The 22,822-nt window shown below is 39.2% G+C and overlaps 1 protein-coding gene and 1 long non-coding RNA gene across 17 annotated transcripts in view; one reads left to right on the forward strand and one right to left on the reverse strand.

Moving 5' to 3' along the window:
- The window catches only part of PAPOLA (poly(A) polymerase alpha), a 60,433-nt gene extending 39,682 nt beyond the window's left edge, over positions 1-20,751 (reverse strand). For 5 of the 15 annotated variants that reach the window (XM_067027799.1, XM_067027795.1, XM_067027791.1 and 2 more), the window contains exons 1-5: positions 19,219-19,236; positions 18,968-19,023; positions 5,125-5,298; positions 4,533-4,599; positions 38-119 (exon numbers count right to left, since the gene is read on the reverse strand). In XM_067027799.1, the coding sequence (XP_066883900.1) occupies positions 38-119; positions 4,533-4,599; positions 5,125-5,298; positions 18,968-19,023; positions 19,219-19,221 (382 nt within the window). In that variant the 5' untranslated portion in view covers positions 19,222-19,236. Of the gene's footprint in view, positions 1-37; positions 120-4,532; positions 4,600-5,124; positions 5,311-18,967; positions 19,024-19,218; positions 19,816-19,966 lie in introns of those variants that run through there. The other 10 variants (XM_067027802.1, XM_067027797.1, XM_067027801.1 and 7 more) reach the window with 4 other exon arrangements.
- On the forward strand, positions 20,195-22,547 carry LOC136793766 (uncharacterized). 2 transcript variants are annotated; one of them, XR_010839419.1, is made up of 3 exons: positions 20,195-20,285; positions 21,312-21,454; positions 22,220-22,547. It is a non-coding gene; the product is annotated as an uncharacterized lncRNA (long non-coding RNA). The 2 variants fall into 2 exon arrangements; XR_010839418.1 differs by lacking the exon at positions 20,195-20,285 and adding an exon at positions 20,561-20,630.
- Positions 22,548-22,822: the final 275 nt, after the last annotated feature.

The raw sequence follows: 22,822 nt of genomic DNA on the forward strand, positions 1-22,822 counted from the left end.
AAGTATTCCTTCTCAAAATAATTAAAACAATATTTACCTTTTGTATGAACTCCTAATCTATAAGATCCAAATGTAAATATTTTTCCACCAACATTTTCAATTACAGATTGTGGAAGATTCTGTTGAAGCAAACAAAAAATAGTTATTTTGCCAGTGGAGCACAAAGTTAACTATTTCAAATAACACTGTACATTTAAAAAAAAAAAAACCACCAAACCCAAGTAAGATTTCTATGCAAATTTATACAGAGGGTAAACAAACTATAAGCTCTACAAAATATCAGGCCTTCACAGATCAACCTAACTTGAAATTTAAGCAATTTTCAACTTTCAATTAGTGTCAGAATTTTGCGACGTTTTTGGAAACTGCTATAAAGACTGTGGTAGAGGAGATCCTGTGATTCCACAGAAGCAATGTTAGAATCAAAAATGTTATTCATGATAAGGTGCTGCATAAATCACGAATGTTAGAATATAACAAAAACACATTCTGATTGCTTAAAAGATCGTATTCAATGATTATACCAAATATGCCACAGTACATTAGACTATAATTTTACTGTATCAAAAGTGACTTTAAGGCCAATAAGGCTACGTTTAATAGTTTAATAGGCTTTAGTGGGATGATTTTGAGCAGAACTAAACTTATTGATGATTTCTTAGAGTAGAAACACCAGGAATGAGGAGAAAGGAAAGCACTTAAAAATCATCTTCCTTGGCTTCCCTAGTGGCACAGTGATTGAGAGTCCGCCTGCTGATGCAGGGGACACGGGTTCGTGCCCCGGTCCGGGAAGATCCCACATCCCGCGGAGCAGCTGGGCCCGTGAGCCATGGCCGCTGAGCCTGCGCTCCGCAACAGGAGAGGCCACAACAGTGAGAGGCCCGTGTACCGCAAAAAAAAAAAAATCATCTTCCTGACCCTGGTATGACTATAAAGTACTATGGAGAATACTTAACCACCCTTGGTGGTAAGGATAATGTCTGTCCACAAAAAAAAAACCACAAAACAACCAAATCTTAATGTGTGCCAGATCAATGTTTCTCTTTACTTTCTAATTCCTCAGGGGAGTCTTCCTCGGCAGCAGGACATAAAAGAGACCACTCTTCCCCACCACCCTCCCAAAGTGACATAAATTGTTACTTCATATTCCAACAACCCTATAAATACATTGTAAAAGGCTCAGGGGATTCCCTTGTTTTTTAAGGGCACACTTAATCATCACGTATAGAAAACAGGCAATCTAAATGTGTAGTATTACATTTTTGAAAAGTAGACACTACCATCTCTTCCTATGTTTGGATATTTTAAAAACCACTTGTACAGTTGGCTTGGTTATTTAAATTAAGCCAGGAAGATGTGTACAGAAATATGCCTACAAAGGAAGATAGAAAGAAACTACCTGAGAACAATGTTCTGTGGACATCTCTAGTAAAATACAAATCTTTTGGATAAGCACTCTCCAGGAGAATCGTCCAATACAATAGGCATTAGTTATATTTCACTATCACTTGAAATGTAGCTAGGGTGGCTGAGGAGCTGAATGTTTAATTTTAGTTAATTTAAACTGAAATAGTCAAGTGTGGCTGGTGGCTACTGTTATTAGACACTAGTATGTTTATAGCTATTACAGCTGTAACCCAGAAATTAAGATTTCTTAATTAACATCACAGAAGAACTTTTCAATTGCAAATCTTTTTTAAGTCTCAGGATATTAGATGGCAAACAAATCGAACAACTTAAGTAAAATTCATATTTTATATAAATTTTCCCCCAAGTATTATAAATTAATTGTAACTATACATCAAAAACCAGTGGTTCTCGGGACTTCCCTGGTGGTCCAGTGGTTAAGATTCCATGCTTCCACAGTAGGGAGCGCAGGTTCAATCCCTGGTCAGGGAACTAAGATCACACATGCCACCCCCCCAAAAAAATCAGTGGTTTGCTACTGATTTAACTGGAGATATTTTTGGTTGTCACAATTTGGGGAGACCAGACAGTCAGTGCATCTAGTTGGAAGAGTGCTGCTTAACATCTTCCAGGACAGTCCCTAAAAAAGAAATATGTGAGGAATTCCCAGGTGGTACAGTGGTTAGGACTCCACACTTTCACTGCCGAGGACGCGGGTTCAATTTCCCTGGTCGGGGAACTTAAGATCCCACAAGCCTCGCGGTGTGGCCAGAAATGAAAGAACTACGTGGTCCCAAAATATCAATAGTGTCAACATCAGGACATCCTCTCCTCTATCAGGTCTTTAAACCAAGCAGCTGAGGAAGAAATTCTCCCTAGGAAAACAGATACAAAACATCAAACTTGCAAAGCCTTACCCCTAAAGTCCCATTCTCTAACCAATTTACTACCTACAGAGTTAGGCTACAGAGAAAAAAGGACACAGACAAATTTGATTAGGAATGAGCAATAATTTCATTAATCCAAACAATTTTTCTTACCCTAAAGAAAACCAGCAGGAAGAACTGTATCAAGAGTTACCAGTTAGGGCTTCCCTGGTGGCGCAGAGATTAAGAATCCGCCTGCCAATGCAGGGGACACGGGTTCGAGCCCTGGTCCAGAAAGATTCCACATGCCGTGGAGCAACTAAGCCCGTGCGCCACACACAACTACTGAGCCTGCGTGCTAGAGTCCGCGAGCCACAACTGCTGAAGCCCGCACACCTAGAGCCCATGCTCCGCAACAAGAGAAGCCACCACAATGAGAAGCCCGTGCACCACAACGAAGAGTAGCTCCCGCTCGCTGCAACTACAGAAAACGCACACGCAACAACGAAGACCCAACACAGCCAATTAATTAATTAATTAATTTTTAAAAATATAATTACCGGTTAAAGAAATTAACTAGGCACTCAATTACTGAAACAAAACTATCAATGAGACAGTACTCTTGTTTCACATTAAATAAATCTAAGTTCTGGCCTTATAACAGTTTTCAACTTAAATGTCTAAGAAAAAGCCATTAAAAACAAAGCTGTGTTTCCTATACAAGATTAAAGAATCACTAAGTTCAATAAATGAGTAAAAACACTTAAACCTGGACATCCTTTGCTCAGCTCAAAAAGAAATCCTTTTCAAAATATCATTTTTATCAAAACTCTATCAATGACAAACATGTAGTATACATGGAGTCCCCAGTTTAGAATATTATGGTTGCTGAAGTTTTAATCAGTTGCTTTGAAATATATATATACACTGCTTTAAGAAAACAATATTATAAATTTGACTAAAGCCAGAAGACTTTAACTTACTTTTCTTCTACCTTGATAACTTCTCTCAGGTTTTCTTCTACCTTTGGTTCTCTTACCATCAATTTTTCAGCTGTATTATAGACTAAATACACATTTTGTACTACCCTGGAAAAATGACCACTATTTGCAGAGTTTTTTTTAAATGGCTTCTAAACACAACTTTACAAATACATTTCCAGAGAACAAACATATGGCCAACAAGGGGGAGAAAGTGGCCATGGTGTGTGTGTGTGTGTGTTTGTGTGTGTGTGTGTGTGTGTGTGTGAACTGGGAGATTGGGATTGACATATATACACTAATAAGTATAAAATACATAACTAATAAGAACCTGCTGTGTAAAAAAATAAAATTTTTTAAAAACACAAAAAACTACATTTCCTTTACCAGAAGCCTATTCATGGATTCAACAGTTGTTATGATTTTCTTTTAAAAAGTTATTAGAAACTCAAAGAATGTTATTATAAAAAACTAAATAGATAATTCAGTTTGAGTCTAACATCTGAAGGCCTAAAAATGCTCATTGCTGCAGAATTCCTTAAAAGGTAACGAGATTCTCAAATACTTAATAAACATGTTTAATACATTTTTTTTCCTAAGTGAAGCAAATGTTTTATTGAAATCAGTTGTCAAACCACAATTTATCCAAATGACAATGCTACATTGTTCTTAAGAGAGTGGGCACAAATATGGCACAGACACAATCCAGCATCTATCAAAATACCATCTGTAAAGAACCTGACTTATTTCGTGCTGTGTGTGAATGTGGTCCAGCATATAAGGTAGACTCAAAACCAGTCAATTTTTTTCTTGATAACATGAAAAACATTTCATGACTTTGCCTCAAAATTAAGCACACTCATCTGTCTGTAACAACCGTGTTTAATACATTTTTTAAAGCACCTTTTGAGGGAAACATTATTTCTGTGAAGCGTGTAAGTGTTACAACCAAAAGTATTTATAAAATCACTGAATTCAGTTCAGTTTTTCCTGCTTTCAAAATAGCTAGGTACCGGGACTTTCCTGGCGGTCCACTGGTTAAGACTCTGCCCAATGCAGAGGACTCGAGTTTGGTCCCTGACTGGGGGACTAAGATCCCACATGCTGCACGGTGTGGCCAAAAAACCCCCTGCAAAACCCCAAAAAAGCTAGATACCAAATACAAATTTTGCTATCAACAGTCTAAAACACATTCCGCATTCAAGACTCTCAATAGTTATATAAGACAATTGCTGCGTTCAGCTGGCAAATTACTTCCTATACAATTAAGTCACCTTACCTTGATTTCACTGATTTCTCGTATCCACTCTTTTACCAGGTTATTTAATTTTCCCAAAATTAAAATCCTGTTGATAGAGCAAGTATCAATCAAGTATCAAGTTGTTTGTTATTCTAGATCACTACTAATTAAAATGAAAAAGCTTTCAATAGGTGGCTTCCTAAATTTTAACCAGTTTTTAAGTTATCAGAAAGAAAGTTTATAGTCGTTAGCTACATGTAGGCACTGTTACACTGGGTGAGGCATTCCTCTAGCTGAGCAAGGCATTCCCCTTTCTCCTGACAATGCTGTAGTACTATACTAACCAAAAGTATCACAAATCAAAATTAAGGGAACAGAACTTTATATAGATGAAAAGATTTTTCTAGGTATCATTCTTGTTTGAAACAGGCATATATTGGGGAGAATAATTCTGACTTGCTGAGTTCCTCAAAATTAGTTTATGTTAATAAAAAATTATAACTTAAAAAATACATATACACTAATATGTATAAAATGAATAACTAATAAGAACCTGCTGCATAAAAAAATAAATTAAATAAAATTCAAAAAAAGAAAGATATATACACACACACACCCCACACACACTGACCTGCGCTGCAGTTCCTCTTCCTCTTCAAAAACGCCAAAAGGCTTCAGAGTCTCAATTAGTTTCTGGGTAAGTAGGCAGTCAGTCTCCTTGGGGGCTGCTAAGCTGATGGGAGAGGTAATGCCATAGTGCTTCTGTGGTGGCTGTGTTTGCTGTGATCCCTGCGTTGTAACTGGACTGCAAACAGAACTGGATAAAATTACTGTCGAAAAATTTCTACAATTTAAAACTAATCAGCACGACTAGAAAAAAATGCTTTAGTAAAATGCATTTCTAAACATAGTTGGTTCCCTGCCATACCCCAGAAAACTTTCAATACATTTTGTTTGTTTTAAAACAAAAAGTAACACAAAAATTAAGTGATGAAAACATTAGTTCTCCTCCCACTCCAAGGATTTTAACTTTGTCACTATCTAAATAAACTATAAATAAGAATCCAGATCAGGGACTTCCCTGGTGGCGAAGTGGTTAAGAATCCGCCTGCCAAAGCAGGGGACACAGGTTCCAGCCCCGGTCTGGGAAGATCCCACATGCTGAGAAGCAGTTAAGGCCGTGCACCACAACTACTGAAGCCCACGCACCTAGAGCCTGTGCTCCGCAGCAAGAGAAGCCACTGCAATGAGAAGCCCGTGTACTGCAACGAAAAGTAGCCCCCAGTGGCCACAACTAGAGAAAACCCACACACAGCAACAAAGACCAAAGCAGACCAAACAACAACAAAAAAAGAATCCAGATCAAATAAACTGAGAAATAGAGAAAATGCAATCTAGGATATAGTGGACTTCTGAGAAATTTTACTTACTCCTTACTTCTTGAAAAGGAGCCAAAATCTATTAAATTGTTATTTCTAAAGATGAGGATATATATAAAAACACTATTTTACCAATACAACAGACTCCCCAAATGGAATTTCACATCTGACTTGCAATGAATAAAACTCATAGATGAGACAAATAACATAAACATAACTTGGAGGGGAAGAACTATATTCACTCTAAGCTTGTTACAGAACTTTTGGTAAGAGAGTTACACTTCAACAATGACTAGTCAAAAGTTTTTCCGTTTTAAGAGCAATTCCAGATTTTTACAACCAATAGGATTTTAATATAACTGGTGAAAAGGTATGGCATGCTCTAAAGAAAGGCTTTAGGAAATTAATCTGACTCAATTATTTTTTGGTGAAACCAATTCTTGTTTTTTTTTTCTCCCTTTTTAAATCAATGGACAGGGACTCTAAAGATAAGCAGCACAATTATTAACTAAAAACTACCTGGTCAAATAACATACAGAACCAGGTAAGGACTAAGAAAGAAGCTAACATCTGAATCAGTTATTTGCCCCAAATTCTGCTCCTTAAGAAATAATTTATACACACACACACCTACTTTTTTTCAAGTTCTAAATATATATATGTACTTTTAATTAAAGTGCAATAATCTACTAAAGCAATAAGATGCCAAAATCCTATGGCAGGTCCCATTATGCATTTACTACCTATCCCTGGGTTATGTTTTATACTATGACTGCAGGACTACATTTTATATTTTGTCTTCTGATATCAACAGAAAATCTAAGAATGCCAGGAAGCCCATAGTGTTTGTTACTAATTAGTCACTAGGTTGTATATCATTTAATCAATGCTTCCTAAACTTATGCATTGTCTCTCAATTTTAATTCAGATTTTAGAGTAACATTTGCTGAATAAATGAGTCAGATTTATTATCTCTTACAGCAAGTAACTTATGTCTCATCACTTCCTCCTACTACCTTATATTGCACAGCTACACAAGGCTATGATGTTAATTCAGAGCTGCGGATCCACATGATTAATGTTCTGTTTTTCAAATTTATGTAGCATCTCCCATGATTAGAATATACAAATTAATTAAGTGTAAATGCATTCATAATATCTTGGTTAATACATATTTTCGTCAATCAACAAATAGTTGTCATCAGGTTCCACAAAGCTGACACCAAAAAGGTGGCCCTCAAAACTGCCTAACCATTTCTTCACACCATGCTCTAACAGATTCCAGATAAACTACGTATTAAGTTTAAAAAAGTACACAACACATATCTTAGCATAATTATATTTTCTCGCATTGTTCATTGCTTCATATGAGTTTCTCCAAGTAAACTATAGCCCTTCATGACCACCCCAGGATTATGAATACTTTTTATACATGATTTTAACATAAGTAGAGCCAGATATGAAAGCAAGTGTAAAATCCTTTCTAGCCAGACTTGGTTCATGCAAGGAGAGCTTTCAAGTCAAGTGTAAACCGAATTCATGTTTTCCTACCTTAAAATAATAAACCTCTATTGGATTGTTTTGTTTTGAGCGAACATCTGCATTCTTTTCCTTTCTGAAGGGGCTCAACTCATTACCAGTTGAGTCTGGATGATCACCAAAATGAGTGCCCATTATCCGTGGGGTTAAGCTTTCTTGCAGATTCCCATTTTTTTCTTTCTCAAATATTCAGGTTCTTCATTGTCATACAAAAATCAATGCTTGGGCTTCCCTGGTGGCGCAGTGGTTGAGAATCCGCCTGCCGATGCAGGGGTCACGGGTTCGTGCCCTGGTCCGGGAAGATCCCACATGCCGCGGAGCACCTAAGCCCGTGAGCCATGGCCGCTGGGCCTGCGCGTCCGGAGCCTGTGCTCCGCAACGGGAGAGGCCACGGCAGTGAGAGGCCCGCATACAGAAAAAAAAAAAAAAAAAAAAAAAAAAAAAAAAAAAAAAAAAAAAAAAAAAAAAAAAAAAAAAAAATCAATGCTTGCAAAGACCCCTGTCTACTTCAACTGTATTACCAGAATATTGGATATAGACTCAGATTTCTTTCTTTCTTTTTTTAATTCGATTTATTTATTTATTTTTGGCTGCATTGGGGGTCTTTGTTGCTGTGCGTGGGCTTTCTCTAGCTGCAGTAAGCAGGGTCTACTCTTCGTTGTGGTGCACGGGCTTCTCATTGTGATGGCTTTTCTTGTTGCAGAGCACGGGCTCTAGGCACTCAGGCTTCAGTAGTTGTGGCATGCAGGCTCAGTAGTTGTGGCTCGCAGGCTCTAGAGCGCAGGCTCAATAGTTGTGGTGCACGGGCTTAGTTGCTCCACAGCATGTGGGATCTTCCCGGACCAGGGCTCGAACCCGTGTCCCCTGCACTGGCAGGCGGATTCTTAACCACTGAGCCACCAGGGAAGTCCTAGACTCAGATTTCTAAATTCACACCAAGTTTGTCTACTTTAATTTGAAAAAAATTTGATGTCTACATTAGTTTGCACATGAACATTCTGATGGGGAAACAAATCATACCCCGGTTGTAAATGTTTATTTATTCAAAATGTAGTCACATCATATAAAACCACATTTACTTGTCCCATCTAATTCAAAAAAGTACATTATAGGGGGACGTTCCTGGTGGTCCAGTGGTTAAGAATCCATCTTGCAACACAGGGGACACCAGTTCGATCCCGGTGGGGGAACTAAGATCCCACATGCTTCAAGGCAACTAAACCTGCACACTGCAACTACTGAGCCCATGTGCCACAACTACTGAGCCCACATGCCACGACTACAGAGAAGCCCGTGAGCTGCAAGGAAAGATCCCACCTGCCGCAACTAAAAAAAAAAGAGAGAACATATGTATCACATATCTCTGTATGTATACACATCTAATACAAGTTACATATAGAACATATACTAATTCAAGAACACTTATGAAAAGAAATAAAAGTAAATCACAACCAAATAAAAGGAAAGAAACAAATACATGTTTTGAAAGGTACAAGATACCTGTGTCTCCAACAGAAATGGCTTAATCTTAACGCTAAGTGGCTAGACTAGGAATTCTAGGCTGCCAGATGCTCTGAATGTCCAAAATGTAGAAATATTAGCTATGATTGAGCTTTAAATGGAAGAAGTCAAAATTTTCCATTTAATTTTTAATATTAGAAATTAAGTAGAGTGATAAAACAATTTAAGGATCTTTTTGTTGCTGTTCTGTTTCTAACAAAACAAATATACACACTCCAATATTGGGTAATGTGAAGGACTCTGCTTTACAGACTTCACACCAGACAGCTAGCTATCAATCTCAAGAATGCAAAGCTCTCCCTCAAATTCTTGAACACATGAGAAACCTGCCCATGTCCGTCACTTTCTAGAGACATTTTTACCAGTATTCAGTTTTCTTCAGACATTATTTTAAAAATAACTTCTACAATTATATAAAACAATGAAAAAAAAAAAACTAGATATGGAGCCACAGTATTTGTGACCCACTGAAATTTCTTTCTGGTTTTCAATTTAAATATCAAGAACAGTTGTGCTTTTCCTGAGTAACTGGCTCATTTTCATCTCATGAACATATCTGTACTTACCTTTAAGCTACTGCCTGAATTCTTAGAGCAAAACTGGTGGCCATCCAGCAAGTTCTCTACAAAAATCCAAAAATCACTGTACTTCTGTAAGAACTGTTTTAGTACCCTAATTTATTGCTGTTTTATATCTCTATCCTGATTCTCCCTTGTCATCCACCTTTAATGCAAACATCATGCTAGTTTTAAAATGTGACTAAAGCATTCTTAAAAGTCTCAGTCCTTTCTGGGTCAGAGCAAGATATAAATACCTATACATACAGTACATATATGAATCTTGCCCCCCTCCAAAATTACAAAAGACAGCCAAACACTCCTCCCTGCACCCCATGTTTTTGGGAGTCAGGAGGGAGAAACAAAGAGGGCACAATACTAATAAATATTTTCAGAATTCTTCTCTCTCTTAGAACATAGGGCATTTTCTTTATAATATTTAAAATAATTTTCATCAAGGCAAAGCTTACCCAGGACATACACCCACCTTTCAACAACATTCTATGTAAGAATTCCATTCCAACTACACTTGTTCTGCCTCTTGGCATCTTGGTCCCACTCTTTCTACCACCCTGCTATGCCAGACTACCATTCATACTGCTACCAAGTGTTACCTTCCTAACACACAGCTTCCTTAAAAACCCACATGACTTCTGGAAATGGCATTCAACTCTGTCCACAAAAACTGCTCTCAACCCAGAAGCAATCTGAAAGGAGACAAAGCAGGCCGGATTTCACTTCTACTAGTTATACCACTCTGGTTTCACTTCTGCCACTAGTTATGTGATTCTTGTTAAGTTGTAACTCTGTGGATTTACCTTAGAATTTTTTATATTTCTTCTCTACTTTGGATGGCAAACTAGAAATGTAAATACTATAACATGTTTATGACATGAAAGTCCAGTTTCCAAACACGGAAAGTTTTTAAACCAATACTCAAAAGAAAGGTCCATCCTTTCCTCATGCTAGGCTGTCTAACACCTAACTCTAATTAGGATAAATATTTAGGTACTCAGAAATGGCAACATTTTTGTGAAATTGGCATATGACTATAGGCTGCTTATTTCAGCCAGATACTTGTTTCAAAAGTTTAGGCACCCAATTTAACCAATACATGTGCTCTGAAATATCAAGAACCACTTTGATTACAGTAACTATAAAGCTAACTCAAATAGTGCAAGTTCCTATGATCTGTAAACTATAGTTTAGTAGCCATACATTCAAATAGTCAAAGTATGATCAATCTTTGGATATATCATATTAACGACCACTTCAAGTCAGTGAGGAAAGTTAAGGAATACTCAAATGAAAGACCTATATTAGTACCTGTTTTCACTAAGTGAATGAAATCCAAAGAGGATTTTCACTTTTATGGAAAAAAAGGCAAAAAGCAAAAACACTCTTCGTTTGTTTTGCAAGCGGTTTCAGAGGTTGCGTGCGCCCTGAGTAGCACGAGCGACACTAACAAGCTTCTTCCCCGAGGATATACGTATATTCAGCATCAAACTACCATAGCCTGGAACTATGTCTGTGAGCAATGCTTTATCTCAATTTATTCTATGCATGTGTTAGCAAGATGTGTAGAAGGTAATTGCTTCTTCATTTAATGCCATTTTGGCTTACAAAAGCTTTCACAGGACCATACGGAGGGAAACCTGTATTCTTAATATGTTCTTAAATCAACTTTTAAAAGTTTCACTGCCAATCAAGGAAGCACATTAAGACGATCACTTTTTCTGTCAGACTGGAGGAAAACAAAGCTGATGTACATCTGGTAAAAAATGAAAGACTTGTTATAAACCTCCAACGTTGGCAATGGTGTGAGAAAATGAGCACTCTTATCCATCACAAAGGATGTGAACATGGTATGTCATTTTAAAAAGCAATCTGGCAATATTCATCAATTTTTTTTTAAGCTTAGGTCTAGCAACTTATCTATCTTACAGAAATACTAGGACACAAGGACTCAAACTGAAGGCCGTGATGTTGGAAGACATAGCCTCTTTAATTTACAACACATTTTTAGTTTATTAAATGTGTACATTAAAGCACAAATTTCTACAGCTCCTGGGGTACGAATACAATGGCTTAGAAGACAGCCCAAATACGGGCCCAAAATCCCGTTCAGCAACAATAAGCTTGAAATGAGCAATGTCTACCCCAGCATTATCCTTTATAGAGGGAGCATGCTTGGTATTTGTAAATAAATACCTCTCTTGACCCTACAGATTCTGGAATTTGACCCTTCTTACAGGAATAATACAAAAGATACCCAAGGCTGTTCACTGGAGCACTGTATACAATGCACCAACAAACTGGAAACCACCTAAATAGCCATTAGGACTGGCGAATTACAGTATGTTCTTACGACTTAATACTACGCTATACAAAAAGAACGAGGTGGTTATCACATGTAGTAGGCATGGAAACATGCCCACAATATGTCAGGTGAAAAAAGTTGTAGAATATAATTATGATAATAGCTAGTATTTATTGAAACCTCAACATATTCCAGTTAGTGTGGCAAGCACTTTACATTATTCCTGACTATTCCAACGACTCTATTCACTGGGTCAGGATATGATCTCAGGCATCTGACTATAATCATAAGCCTCTATACATCTTTCACAACATACAGTCTTGTACCTTTAAAAATTATTTGTGTATTATGTCTATACATGCATAGAAACACACCAAGCAGAAGTGATTGGTGGAAGAATTTCATCTTCTAGGATTTTGTTTCCATTTGTTAAAGTACTTTTAAAGATAAATATTAATGAAGTCATACAAAAGTTGAAAATCATCTAATTCTATTATTCACCATTAAGTTTGTGATAGTGAAGAGGCTAAAACCACCCCCTAAAATCATTCCCCAACAGCAAGGGACAGCAAACAAATGTTCAATTTAAATCAATAATTAGCTTTTTGATTATTAGTTTTGTAGTTTATGCTAATCAAAACGTTATTTTAAAGAACTGAAATAAAACCTTAAAATAGATTTTTCAGTGTACTGCTTTGTGATTAGAAACTTAAATACAAAGCAAATCATGATTTACAGCTCTAGAAAACTGGTAAAGCACCAAAGCTATCTATCAAACTTCATCAATCCTATTTTCCTAAAAGCACCTTTTCCTCATTTAAGTTATTTTTCCCAGAAAGTATATTATTAGGCTGAAATTTACTGAACTAGGATCCTAAATATGTATGAAAGACAATGCTAAAATCAGGAATACAAAGAAAGTCTCTATCCTCAGTGACAATCTCAAATTTGGTCTGGGATTCAGATCTTTAAACAACAGATCAGTGCAAAGTAAAAGCTTAAAATAAACATTACAGAAACAAAGAATCAAGGATATACCAAAGGAAAAGGTTAAGGAGGTATGCACTCTGACTTGGGGAAGGGGAAAAGAGCAGTCTCTGCAGATGACTAACACACAAAGGAAAGGACAACAAATCACCAATGGTGTTTTCTGAAATAGTTAATATTTAACGACTTTCATCCCAATTTGAACAAAGCTCATGCTGCTGATGAATCTCTGCCTCCTCACATTGGGCGTATGGAATTGGTGGCACGTAGCAGTAAAAGGGTCAACTGCCTCAAAATGTATAGATCCTAGCCAACAGAAACACTGTCATTTCTTGCTAGTTTTAGTCAGTGAAGTTAAAACTGAAAGCTTAACTTACTTGATATTCTTCTTTAGAAGTAATCAGATAAATCACAGTAACACTTAATGGGTACATCCCAGGTGGTCCAGTAGTTAAGAATCCGTCTTGCAATGCAAGGGATGCCAGTTCAATCCCTGGTCAGGGAACTAAGAACCCACATGCCACAGAGCGGCTAAGCCCGCGCGCCGCAACTACTGAGCCTGTGCACCGCAACTACTGAGCCCACACGCCACAACTACAGAGCCCACGCACCACAACTAGACAGAAGCCTGAGCACAGCAACAAAAGATCCCACGTGCCACAACTAAGACCCAACACAGCCAATAAATAAATAAATAAATATTTTTTTTAAAAAAACACTTAATGTATAACCACAGTATGTAATTTGCTGTTTAAAGGCCTTAACCTTAAATGTAATGTGTCCATTCAAATTAAGCAGGAAAAAAGGACATTGAACAGAATAGGAATATGGGATCTCTCTAAGGTATCTGAATACACATTAAATATTAATTCTTAACAGAAATAATACAATCTCCTCTTTCACAAGAAGTTTAACACATATTTAAACTTTACCTGTAGCTTAAAAGTCAAGCATATAGTCAAGACAACGTATTTGCTCACTAAGACATTATTCTAAGGATGGCTAACTCACCTGCCATCCTATGTAACTGGTACTAAACATAGTTAGAACCTAGCTATAGTCTTAAAATATGTATTCCAGGTGGATCACCCAGCCAATATTTAGGAAGCAGCAGCAGAGGCTCAATTATAGATGAAGCAATAGTTTACGCTCAAGGGGAATAAATTATAATGAATCCCAATGCCAATATAAAAGGTTGATTATCCAGAGAAAGGGTACTTGTTACTGAACTGTTAACAATGGCCAGGTCATTTCTCCTTTCTTCCTAAGGGCACTTCCAACTGTCCCTCTCCCCTCTCTCCAAGAGGGGCTAGAAGTAAAAAAAACAGCCAAACAACAGCATTCCTGCATCAGTATTTGTCAAGCACAATTTGAAAATGAAAGAAATGTAACTAGAGAATCTACAAAGTATAAAAATGTATCAGAAAAGAATAGTCAAAAATATATTAAATCCTAGTATTATAAATAAGAAATGCAATTTAGATGTTTCTGATAACCAAAATGACAGGAACACTATTGTTAAATAAAAACTTATTTAAAACTATAAAGACTACTGTAAAATGCAAGAAGCTGGTTTCTGAACGAAATATAGAGGGAACAGAAATGCGAGACAATTAATTCTGTGACAGAAGAGGAATAAAAATATCAAATTTAAACTCCTACATTTTTTTCTTCTGCAAATCCTTAAATTTTCAAATGAGAATGCTATAAAATTCTGCAGACCTGCAATCCAACGACTAAAAAACAACTATCTTCCACACAATTTGATCTTGAAAATTAAGTATACTTAAGACAGACTCCCACTGAGCTGATGAAACACAGTTCCCAACAAGATACACAGAAAATGGTACAGTACTAGAATGAGAATGAAACATGGAACCCAGAGTTGAATTCGGCTGCAGTCTACAACTTAGCACCCTTAAGACCTTAGAGGAGTGACAACTTTGAGTCTCACTCTACAAGAACTAATATCTCCTGCAATGGTGCTGTTTTATGAATCATAAACTCAGATTGTACAATTATTTAAAAGCTGCTGAATAATCAGAACAATGAACATACCAAATAAAAGACATGCCTCTTCCACCAACCAAAAATGAAAAATAGCTGGGACTCTAACTGGCCTCATTTTGCCTGACAGTAGCTTTTATAAACCTGCCTAGATGCAACTCAAGGTGAAATTTAATTGTAATGTTAACTTGAAGTAGCTTAGTTACCAAGGAATGGAATATTCTGATGAACCAAAACATTTTAAAAGTTATATGTTTTCAAGCCAGAGGGCTTTGGGGGGTTGAGGGAGGGGGTGTCAAGGAATGGGAATTGACTTACAAATTTACTCAAATCCAATTATCTTCCTTCCCAATTTCTCCATCAAAACATGCTTAAAGTAAAAGACCACATTTCAAAACCATAACTAACATTTATTAAGCAGCAAGCAATTCATTACAAAACCTCTACATCTTAAAATGTGAGAATCAAAATCTCTCAGTTAGAAGTTATCTTTTTTTTTTTAACATCTTTATTTGAGTATAACTGTTTTACAATAGTGTGTTAGTTTCTCCCTTACAACAAAGTGAATCAGTTATACATATACATATGTTCCCATAACTCTTCCCTCTTGTGTCACCCTCCCTCCCACCCCTCTAGGTGGTCACAAAGCACAGAGGTGAACTCCCTGTGCTATGCTGCAGCTTCCCACTAGCTATCTAATTTACATTTGGTAGTGTTACCTTTCAAAGGTTATCTAATACACTGTTTTTCACTGACAACAACAAATGTCTTTAAATCATGAGTGTGTCCATTCCTCCAGACCGTTCAAAAACCACCAGAGATGCTGCACAGACACCACCACTGCAAACAGCTCAGCTTGGGACAGCTGTCAGCTGTTACTATACATCAGTTTCTTGAACTTTTGGGTCTTAGGACCCTTTCACAACTCTTAAAATTTATTGAGGACTCCAGTGACCTATTGTTTATATGGATTATGTCTGCCACTATTTACTACATTAGAAATTACAACAAGGAAATTTTTGTATAGTAACAAGAAATCTATTACATATTAACATAAATGACTTTTTAAAAAATAACTGGTTTCCAAGACAAAAAACTTAGTGAGAAGAACAACACTATTTTACATTTTTGCAAATCTCTAACTCTGGCTTAATCAAAAATAGCTGGTTCCCATATCTGCTTCTGCATGCAATCCCTTTTGATAAGTTGTTTTGGTAGATGCACAGGAATAAAACCTGGCATCACACCATTATAACTAGAAAAGAGTATTTTAATAGCCTTTTCAAATAACTTTAGATATTCTTCTTTGATATTACACCAAAATGCCACAAGTGGTAATTTCTTAGAGACTACTTACAGTATGAAAGCAGAAACCAAAGCAATAAACCCTTTGTACTCTTGCATTAAAATCGACTGGTCCACCTTGCACTTTAAATGCACCTTTACCCATGCATGATTTTATTACATCATGACTGGTGGTTTGGAAAATGTGGGTTCACTTAAGATATGCATATCTTCCAAATGTTAGCACATTATTTTACAATATCAAAAAAAAGTTCACTAATATCACCATCAATCAAATCAGAAACATTTTTAATTACAGGGAGCCTATCAAGCTCACAATAACAGAAAAAAGCATTCTAAAATTCTAATTTTTGCTTGAAAGCTCAAATTTTATCTCTGGCCACAAATACTGTCAGTTGTTCTCCTTAAAGAAACAGGCTCCATTTTTCAAGTAAATGCTAAGTAGTCAAGTATGAACATCATAGTTCATCAACTGTTCTTTCAGGTAAAAACAGAGCTCAATGAGAAAAGCACTAGCTTAGCTCACAAATCAATCATACATGTGCTCTTCGCAAAACAACCATCCTACTTCTTAGCGTACAGCTTTGCGTGTACCTCCCATTTTACCACAACATATTCAAAACACGCAAGGGTCAAGACTTAATATAATTAACATTTTTTACTGCTTCACCAAGGACTTTTTTTTCAAACTGTGTGTTTTTGTGCATGTGTGTAATGAAGTAATACAATGACAACTAGTAGAATACAGTGCCTCTGCCTTGATTCCTCTTAAAGCGTCATTACCCACCACTGCTTTTGCACCACTGGTGCAAATGTCAACAGACTAAAAAAGACATAAACATCTCAATATTATGAAAAGTTTGGATTTTGTGTACTCCCTAAAAGGATCTCAAGGACCCCCAATATCCAGGCTTCTACAAATCACACTCTGAGAATCACTGCTACACAATATTACTACCACCAAAAGGTCCTAGTTCTTCTACCTCTTATCACTACATGAAACTACTCCAATTCCCTCTTTTTTTGTGACAACCCCAAAAATATGGAAGAAAAGCTATTGTCTCCCCCAAGTTTTGCTAAATATCTCTTCCAATAACATTCTACAAATGTGGCATGAATGCTAAGTCACTGATAATGCTTACTCCCCTTAAAGTCTTTTTATTACCAGTGTGATAGCTAGAACTGAGCTGATGGAAATAATGATCTGACCAGCACCGAGTAAGGCAGAAATTGGAATATAGTTCTCATACAGGTATTATACGCTGTATTAATGCAGTGGTTCTCAATAAGACTTTGGCCCCCAAGGCACATCTGGCAATATCTGGACACATTTTTGGTTGTCATTACCAGGACATGGGGGGTGGGACTCTCACAATCTAGTAGGTAGAAGTCAGGCATGCTGTTAAACACCCTGCAATACACAGGACAGAATTATCAGCCTAAAATGTGAATAGTACCACCATGAGAAATCTGGTATCAATGGATCCTAAGACTATCAAAAATTTTGGAAGCTTAATCACCATGGCTCTTAAACCATACCAGCTTTTCAAAATTATATATGCAATTACATATGCTTTTGGACAATATATGGAGACCTGCTCACAATGTTTTCTAACGACAGTAACTTCAGTAATCTGTTTTGATTTCCATCCATTCTGACAATTTACCTATACCTTAACCCCCCCACCCACACACAAAGACTTAACAGCCACACCAAACAGGAAAGTGGAAGTCAAACACAATACAGTCTGGAAATCACAATTCAAAACATCAAAGAAATAAAATTAATGACACCAGAACATGAAAAACAAAGAAAACAAACTAATGAGAAAAAAGGTCTACTTAACTAGGCAGTCTATGGTCTTTTAGTTTACTTTAAAAGGACTATAGTACACATGGGGTTAACAATAAGAGAAAAGCAAATGAAAAACTGGCCATATTGTTCACATTTCAAGAAACACACTAGAAAGACAATATCCATGTGTGAGAATCTGCTGCTTTCACTTTGTCTTCCATTTTTAAACATTTGCACTAACTTCCAAAGAATGTGAAGCACTTATGTCTTTAAAGGAAAGGTATACCTCCCTTCCTCAAAACATGTTGGGAAAAAGCAGGTATAAAAGAACTTTTAATTTCTAAAAAGACACAAATTAAGTTATTTCTTCATTAAAGTCCTTTAAGGCATACATTTCCTCTTACTGATCAATTTTTAATACTGACATGATTATCAGAAAGAGAAGTCCTTTTTCCAAAACAGCAATAAAACGTGAGCTAACACAAAGAAGTCACATGGCATTACTGCAAACATTTAGATTTACTTTAATTGTTGCTGAATTGAAAAATGCCACAAAAATCTTGCTTAGACTCGGTTCTCCTAGTAACCCTTTTTATTGCTCTATAAAAGGATGATTCAATTAACAGGGACCTTGCGCCTTATAAGATTTTAGGTCTGCTATGTTTAATTATAATTAACAAATATCCTCACTACAGAACTAATAATGTTGATAGGCCTCTTAAAAAAATGACTAGAGTGGGTGAGAAGGAAGGAGCATGAGATTTCTTTTTAAAATATCGTGTAAAGTGGGACAGATGTCTTTAAAGCCTGTTTCAAAGTTAGAGCCTCACCTGTAAAAAGAGACATACACACACATATACACATACATAAATAAAACTGTAAAACTATAATCAGTGATATTTGCAGAAAAGAAGTTGTTTTTACTTTAAAAAAATAAAATAAGCGAGAAGTGCTACGTTAGGTGTCTAGAAACCCCAAAATCTTTATTCTGCGTTTAAGTAAAACTTCAAGGGTCAATTACAAACTTCGGCGCTACAAAGAGAACTCGGCCCCCCATCTCTTACCCTTGAATCTTCAAAAATGGAAGAAATGCAGTCTCACGATTTAGGCCTCTACTCTGCTGTATACACGCAAAAAAAAAAAGGCTGTAATCTTTCGATCAACAATGAGTTCTCAAATTACATCCCATTCTTTGAGAGAGAGAGGAAAGAAAAAGAAAACTTCTTTAAAAAACCCAACAAGGGAAAGAAAGTATAAGATGCAGTCCTAGTGAGATTAGAAGGCATAGATGGACTACAATAAGAAAAAAATCTACCATCAGAAGAACAGAAAGTATCACTGCAGATGGAAAGACGGAAGCAAGATGAAATCCGGCGACCCTATCGAAACAAAACCGGGAGAGCAACACGTAACGCAACGCCTTTCGACTGGGGGCACCCGGGGAAGTGCCCCTCTCCTGGCAGCCGAAAGGCTGGAGGGAACAGAGGCGGGGGGAGGGGATGTTCGAACAGCTGGGCTCGACGTTCAAAACTGGGCTTTTAACTCGTGCTCAGGCAAGCTGGGACGCGGAAGTGGGTTAACACTGGCGCACGAAGTGGGCATCCTGGAAACGGAACGGAAAGGTAGGCCGGGAACGGAAGCAGCAAAACGAGCCCGAGAGGCGCCGGGGGGGCGAGCCCGAACCCCGTGTGCAGACCCCGCGAGGAGCAGGGCCTTCCTCCCCGGCAGCTGGGCCCCGGGTTTTTTTTCCAACACCCCCTTTCTTTTATCGGACGAGGCGGAGGAGCTAGAGCAGTAGGGTTATAGGCTCCTCCGGCCCTTCCGGAAGGGGAAGGCCCCCGGCCCGACAGCCGCCGAAGCCAGGAAGGGGTAGGGGGAAGCGGGAACCGAACACAAGGGGAAGTGCGGCGGCGAGTGGGAGAGGAAACAGGAAGAGCCCCAGTCCCGCCCGCCTCCCCCTCAGGGCGAGGGCCCGGCTCGCGCGCCCCCCTCTCCCCTCCCCTCCCCCGACGCCCCCAAGGCCCCGCCGGCGTGCGAGAGAAAACAGAATACAAATCACTTACAACGGCATCGTCTCCTGCGCCGGCACCGCCCAGTCACTTCCCCCCCGCAACCGCCGCCGCTGCCGCCCTGGGCATGATCCACTGAGGCGGGAGGGAGGGGGGGGCTGCCTCAGCCCTGGGAGCAACCCCACTCCCGCACCCGCTCCCGCCGCTTTAAGCGCTTCTCCTCCTTCCCCTTCGTCCTAACATGGCGCCCGAGCGCTACCACAGCAACGTTCTAGAACCGCTGACGCCGCTACACACGCTGTGCGTGCGCCTGCGCAGTAGCCGCCCGGCCCGCCGCGAAGCCTCACGGGATGTGTAGTTCGTGCGCCGGCAGGTACTCCGGCGGCTTCCGCCCCAGCTGTGTCCGGCTCCCGCGGCACATGTAGGGGTATGGGTGGGAGCCGTTTGGGAGGCTCTGGGCTCGGGGGTGTCCCTCCTGCCGGGCCGCTCTCGTTGCCGATAGGGGCGATGCAGCCCGGACGGCGCGAGGAAGGCCCCGGAGAGGCGCCGCTTCCGGTGCATTGTGCGGTCCCGCCGTTCTCTCCGCCCGAGGTCGCGGAGGCGGCGCTTCCCCTCGGACCGCGTCGGTGGAGGCGCTTGGAGGGGACCGAGGCGCCCACGCATGCCCCGGGTGCCAGCCGAGCGCTGGGCTCAGCACGGGGACACTGGGTTGTAACAGGTTACTCAACCTCTTATTTTTTGCAAAATGAGAGTAATGCCTGCTTCCTAGGGCAGTGGCACCTATTTAATGTAATAATGCAAGAAGGGTGCTTGGCACTGCCGGGGACAGAGGGCGCAGAGACGTCACTAGGGTCCCGCCTTACCCGCTAGACTCGGTTCCCCCGGCTCGGCGCTTTGGAGTTGTTCTGTCCACTAAGGTGTACGCAGGCGCTCAGGAAATAGCTGTTGAATGAATACATTTGCTGGATAGGACTGTGATGACAGCAGATTCGGGAACAGGAGCTAAATTTATTTCTAACAGTTGGTGCACTGGAACTCACTATAAAGCTGTCATTCAGTAGAAACGTAGGTGGCAGTAAGCCTTGGGATATTAGCAAAGGCCGTTTCGCCCATAGTTTCCCTGAGGCTGTGTTTTGCAACCCCTTCTCTCCGTGGGGTGGGACCTGGGAGTTACCCGCACACCTCCAGCAAAAGTTTAATAAAGAATGTCTGAGACTGACTTGACTCTGATATTCTTTCCCTCTTCGAATTTAGAACGCGTTCCAAAGTGTCACACAGAAGATTAATGGAGGGGAAGGGGGGGGGGCATCAAATATGGGAAAGTTAAAGTTCTAAATTCGTTCAATATGCACTTGTAAATCCTCAGGAAATTTGACAGAAGATTTCCATTTTTTCACAGAAAGTCTAATGGGACTAGCGTTCTAGGACTAATGAGAGGCTCAGTGGGAAAAGCACAGGATCCAAACCTGCAATGTCCAATAAGGTAGCCATTTGTCACATGTGGCTTGCCGGCACTTGAAATGAGGCTAGTTCATTTAAGATGTAAGTACAAATCACGCGCAGATTTCAGAGATCTTACTATGAACAAAATAATGAAATACCTCACTGACAATTTTTTTATATTGTGTTTTGGATATAGTGCATTAAAGAAAATATGAAAGTTTCAACTGTTTCTTTTTACTTTTTAAAATGTGGCTACTAGAAAAATTTAAATTATGTATGTGGCCATCATTTCTATGGAACAGCAATGATCTGGAGACAGACTTGTATTTGAGTCTCAATTCTACTTATCCCCTTACCCTCTTGTGGCTTTAGGTGGAGGCCCAGTAATAGACCTGTCAAATTTTTTGAAAATCTGAGATCCAGTGGAATCAATAAAATATTAAAGCTATGGTCTTAAAAATTGCTCATAAAGATAGGCACTGATGATCGCCAAATACTAATACTGTCCCACTTACATTCCGGGTCGTGGGAGCAGATAAACACTTGAAGAGGTAAGGGAATTATAGATTGTAATAAGAACCATGAATAAAATAAATCAGATGATAAAATTACGGGGCAGTTCAACTTGAGATAGGGTGGTCAAACTAGGCTTCTCAGAGGAGCTGATCCTTGGCCAGAGACCTGAAGCCTTTCTGAGAGATTTGGATTTTATCTTTTTGTGAATGGGGAAGACATTGGAAGTTTTAAAACGGGAAGATTACATTGATATTTGTGGGAAGATAAAAGGGTAGGGAATCCATTTGAACTTCCCAGATGGGTACTTCCCTGGTGGCGCAGTGGTTAAGAATCCACTTGCCGATGCAGGGGACACACGTTCAAACCCTGGTCCAGGAAGATCCCACGTGCCGCGGAGCAACTATACCCACACGCCACAACTACTGAGCCTGCGCTCAAGAGCCCGCGAGCCACAACTACTGAAGCCTTTGCGCTCCAGAGCCCGTGCTCCGCAACAAGAGAAGCCACCGCAATGAGAAGCCCGCGAACCGCAACGAAGAGTAGCCCCCGCTCGCCACAACTAGAGAAAGCCTGCGTGCAGCAACGGAGACCCAACGCAGCCAAAAATAAATAAAATAAAAGATAAATAATTGTTTTTTTAAAAATGCTGTGAACTGACGTTTTGAAGTTGGAGGAAAGACGAGGTGGCTCTTGCCATATACAGGTAAGAGATGATGAAGCTTAAAATAAAAAAGAAGGGACCAGTTTGAGAGGTATTTAGGCAATGTGGTTAATCCTAGTTTCGAGAGGGGAGGGGAGGAAGAAGACAAAGATGATTACGAAGGCTCTGGCGGGGGCGGGGGGGGGCGGAATAAATGAAATAGGAAACAAGAGGGTAACGGGGCACGAGGGATGTGATTGTGAGAGTGGTTTGATATGGGTTGATTCTGAAGTGCTTGTGGGACCTTCAGA

This window comes from Kogia breviceps, chromosome 3, assembly GCF_026419965.1.
Source record: "Kogia breviceps isolate mKogBre1 chromosome 3, mKogBre1 haplotype 1, whole genome shotgun sequence".
Taxonomy (NCBI): Eukaryota; Metazoa; Chordata; class Mammalia; order Artiodactyla; family Physeteridae; genus Kogia; species Kogia breviceps.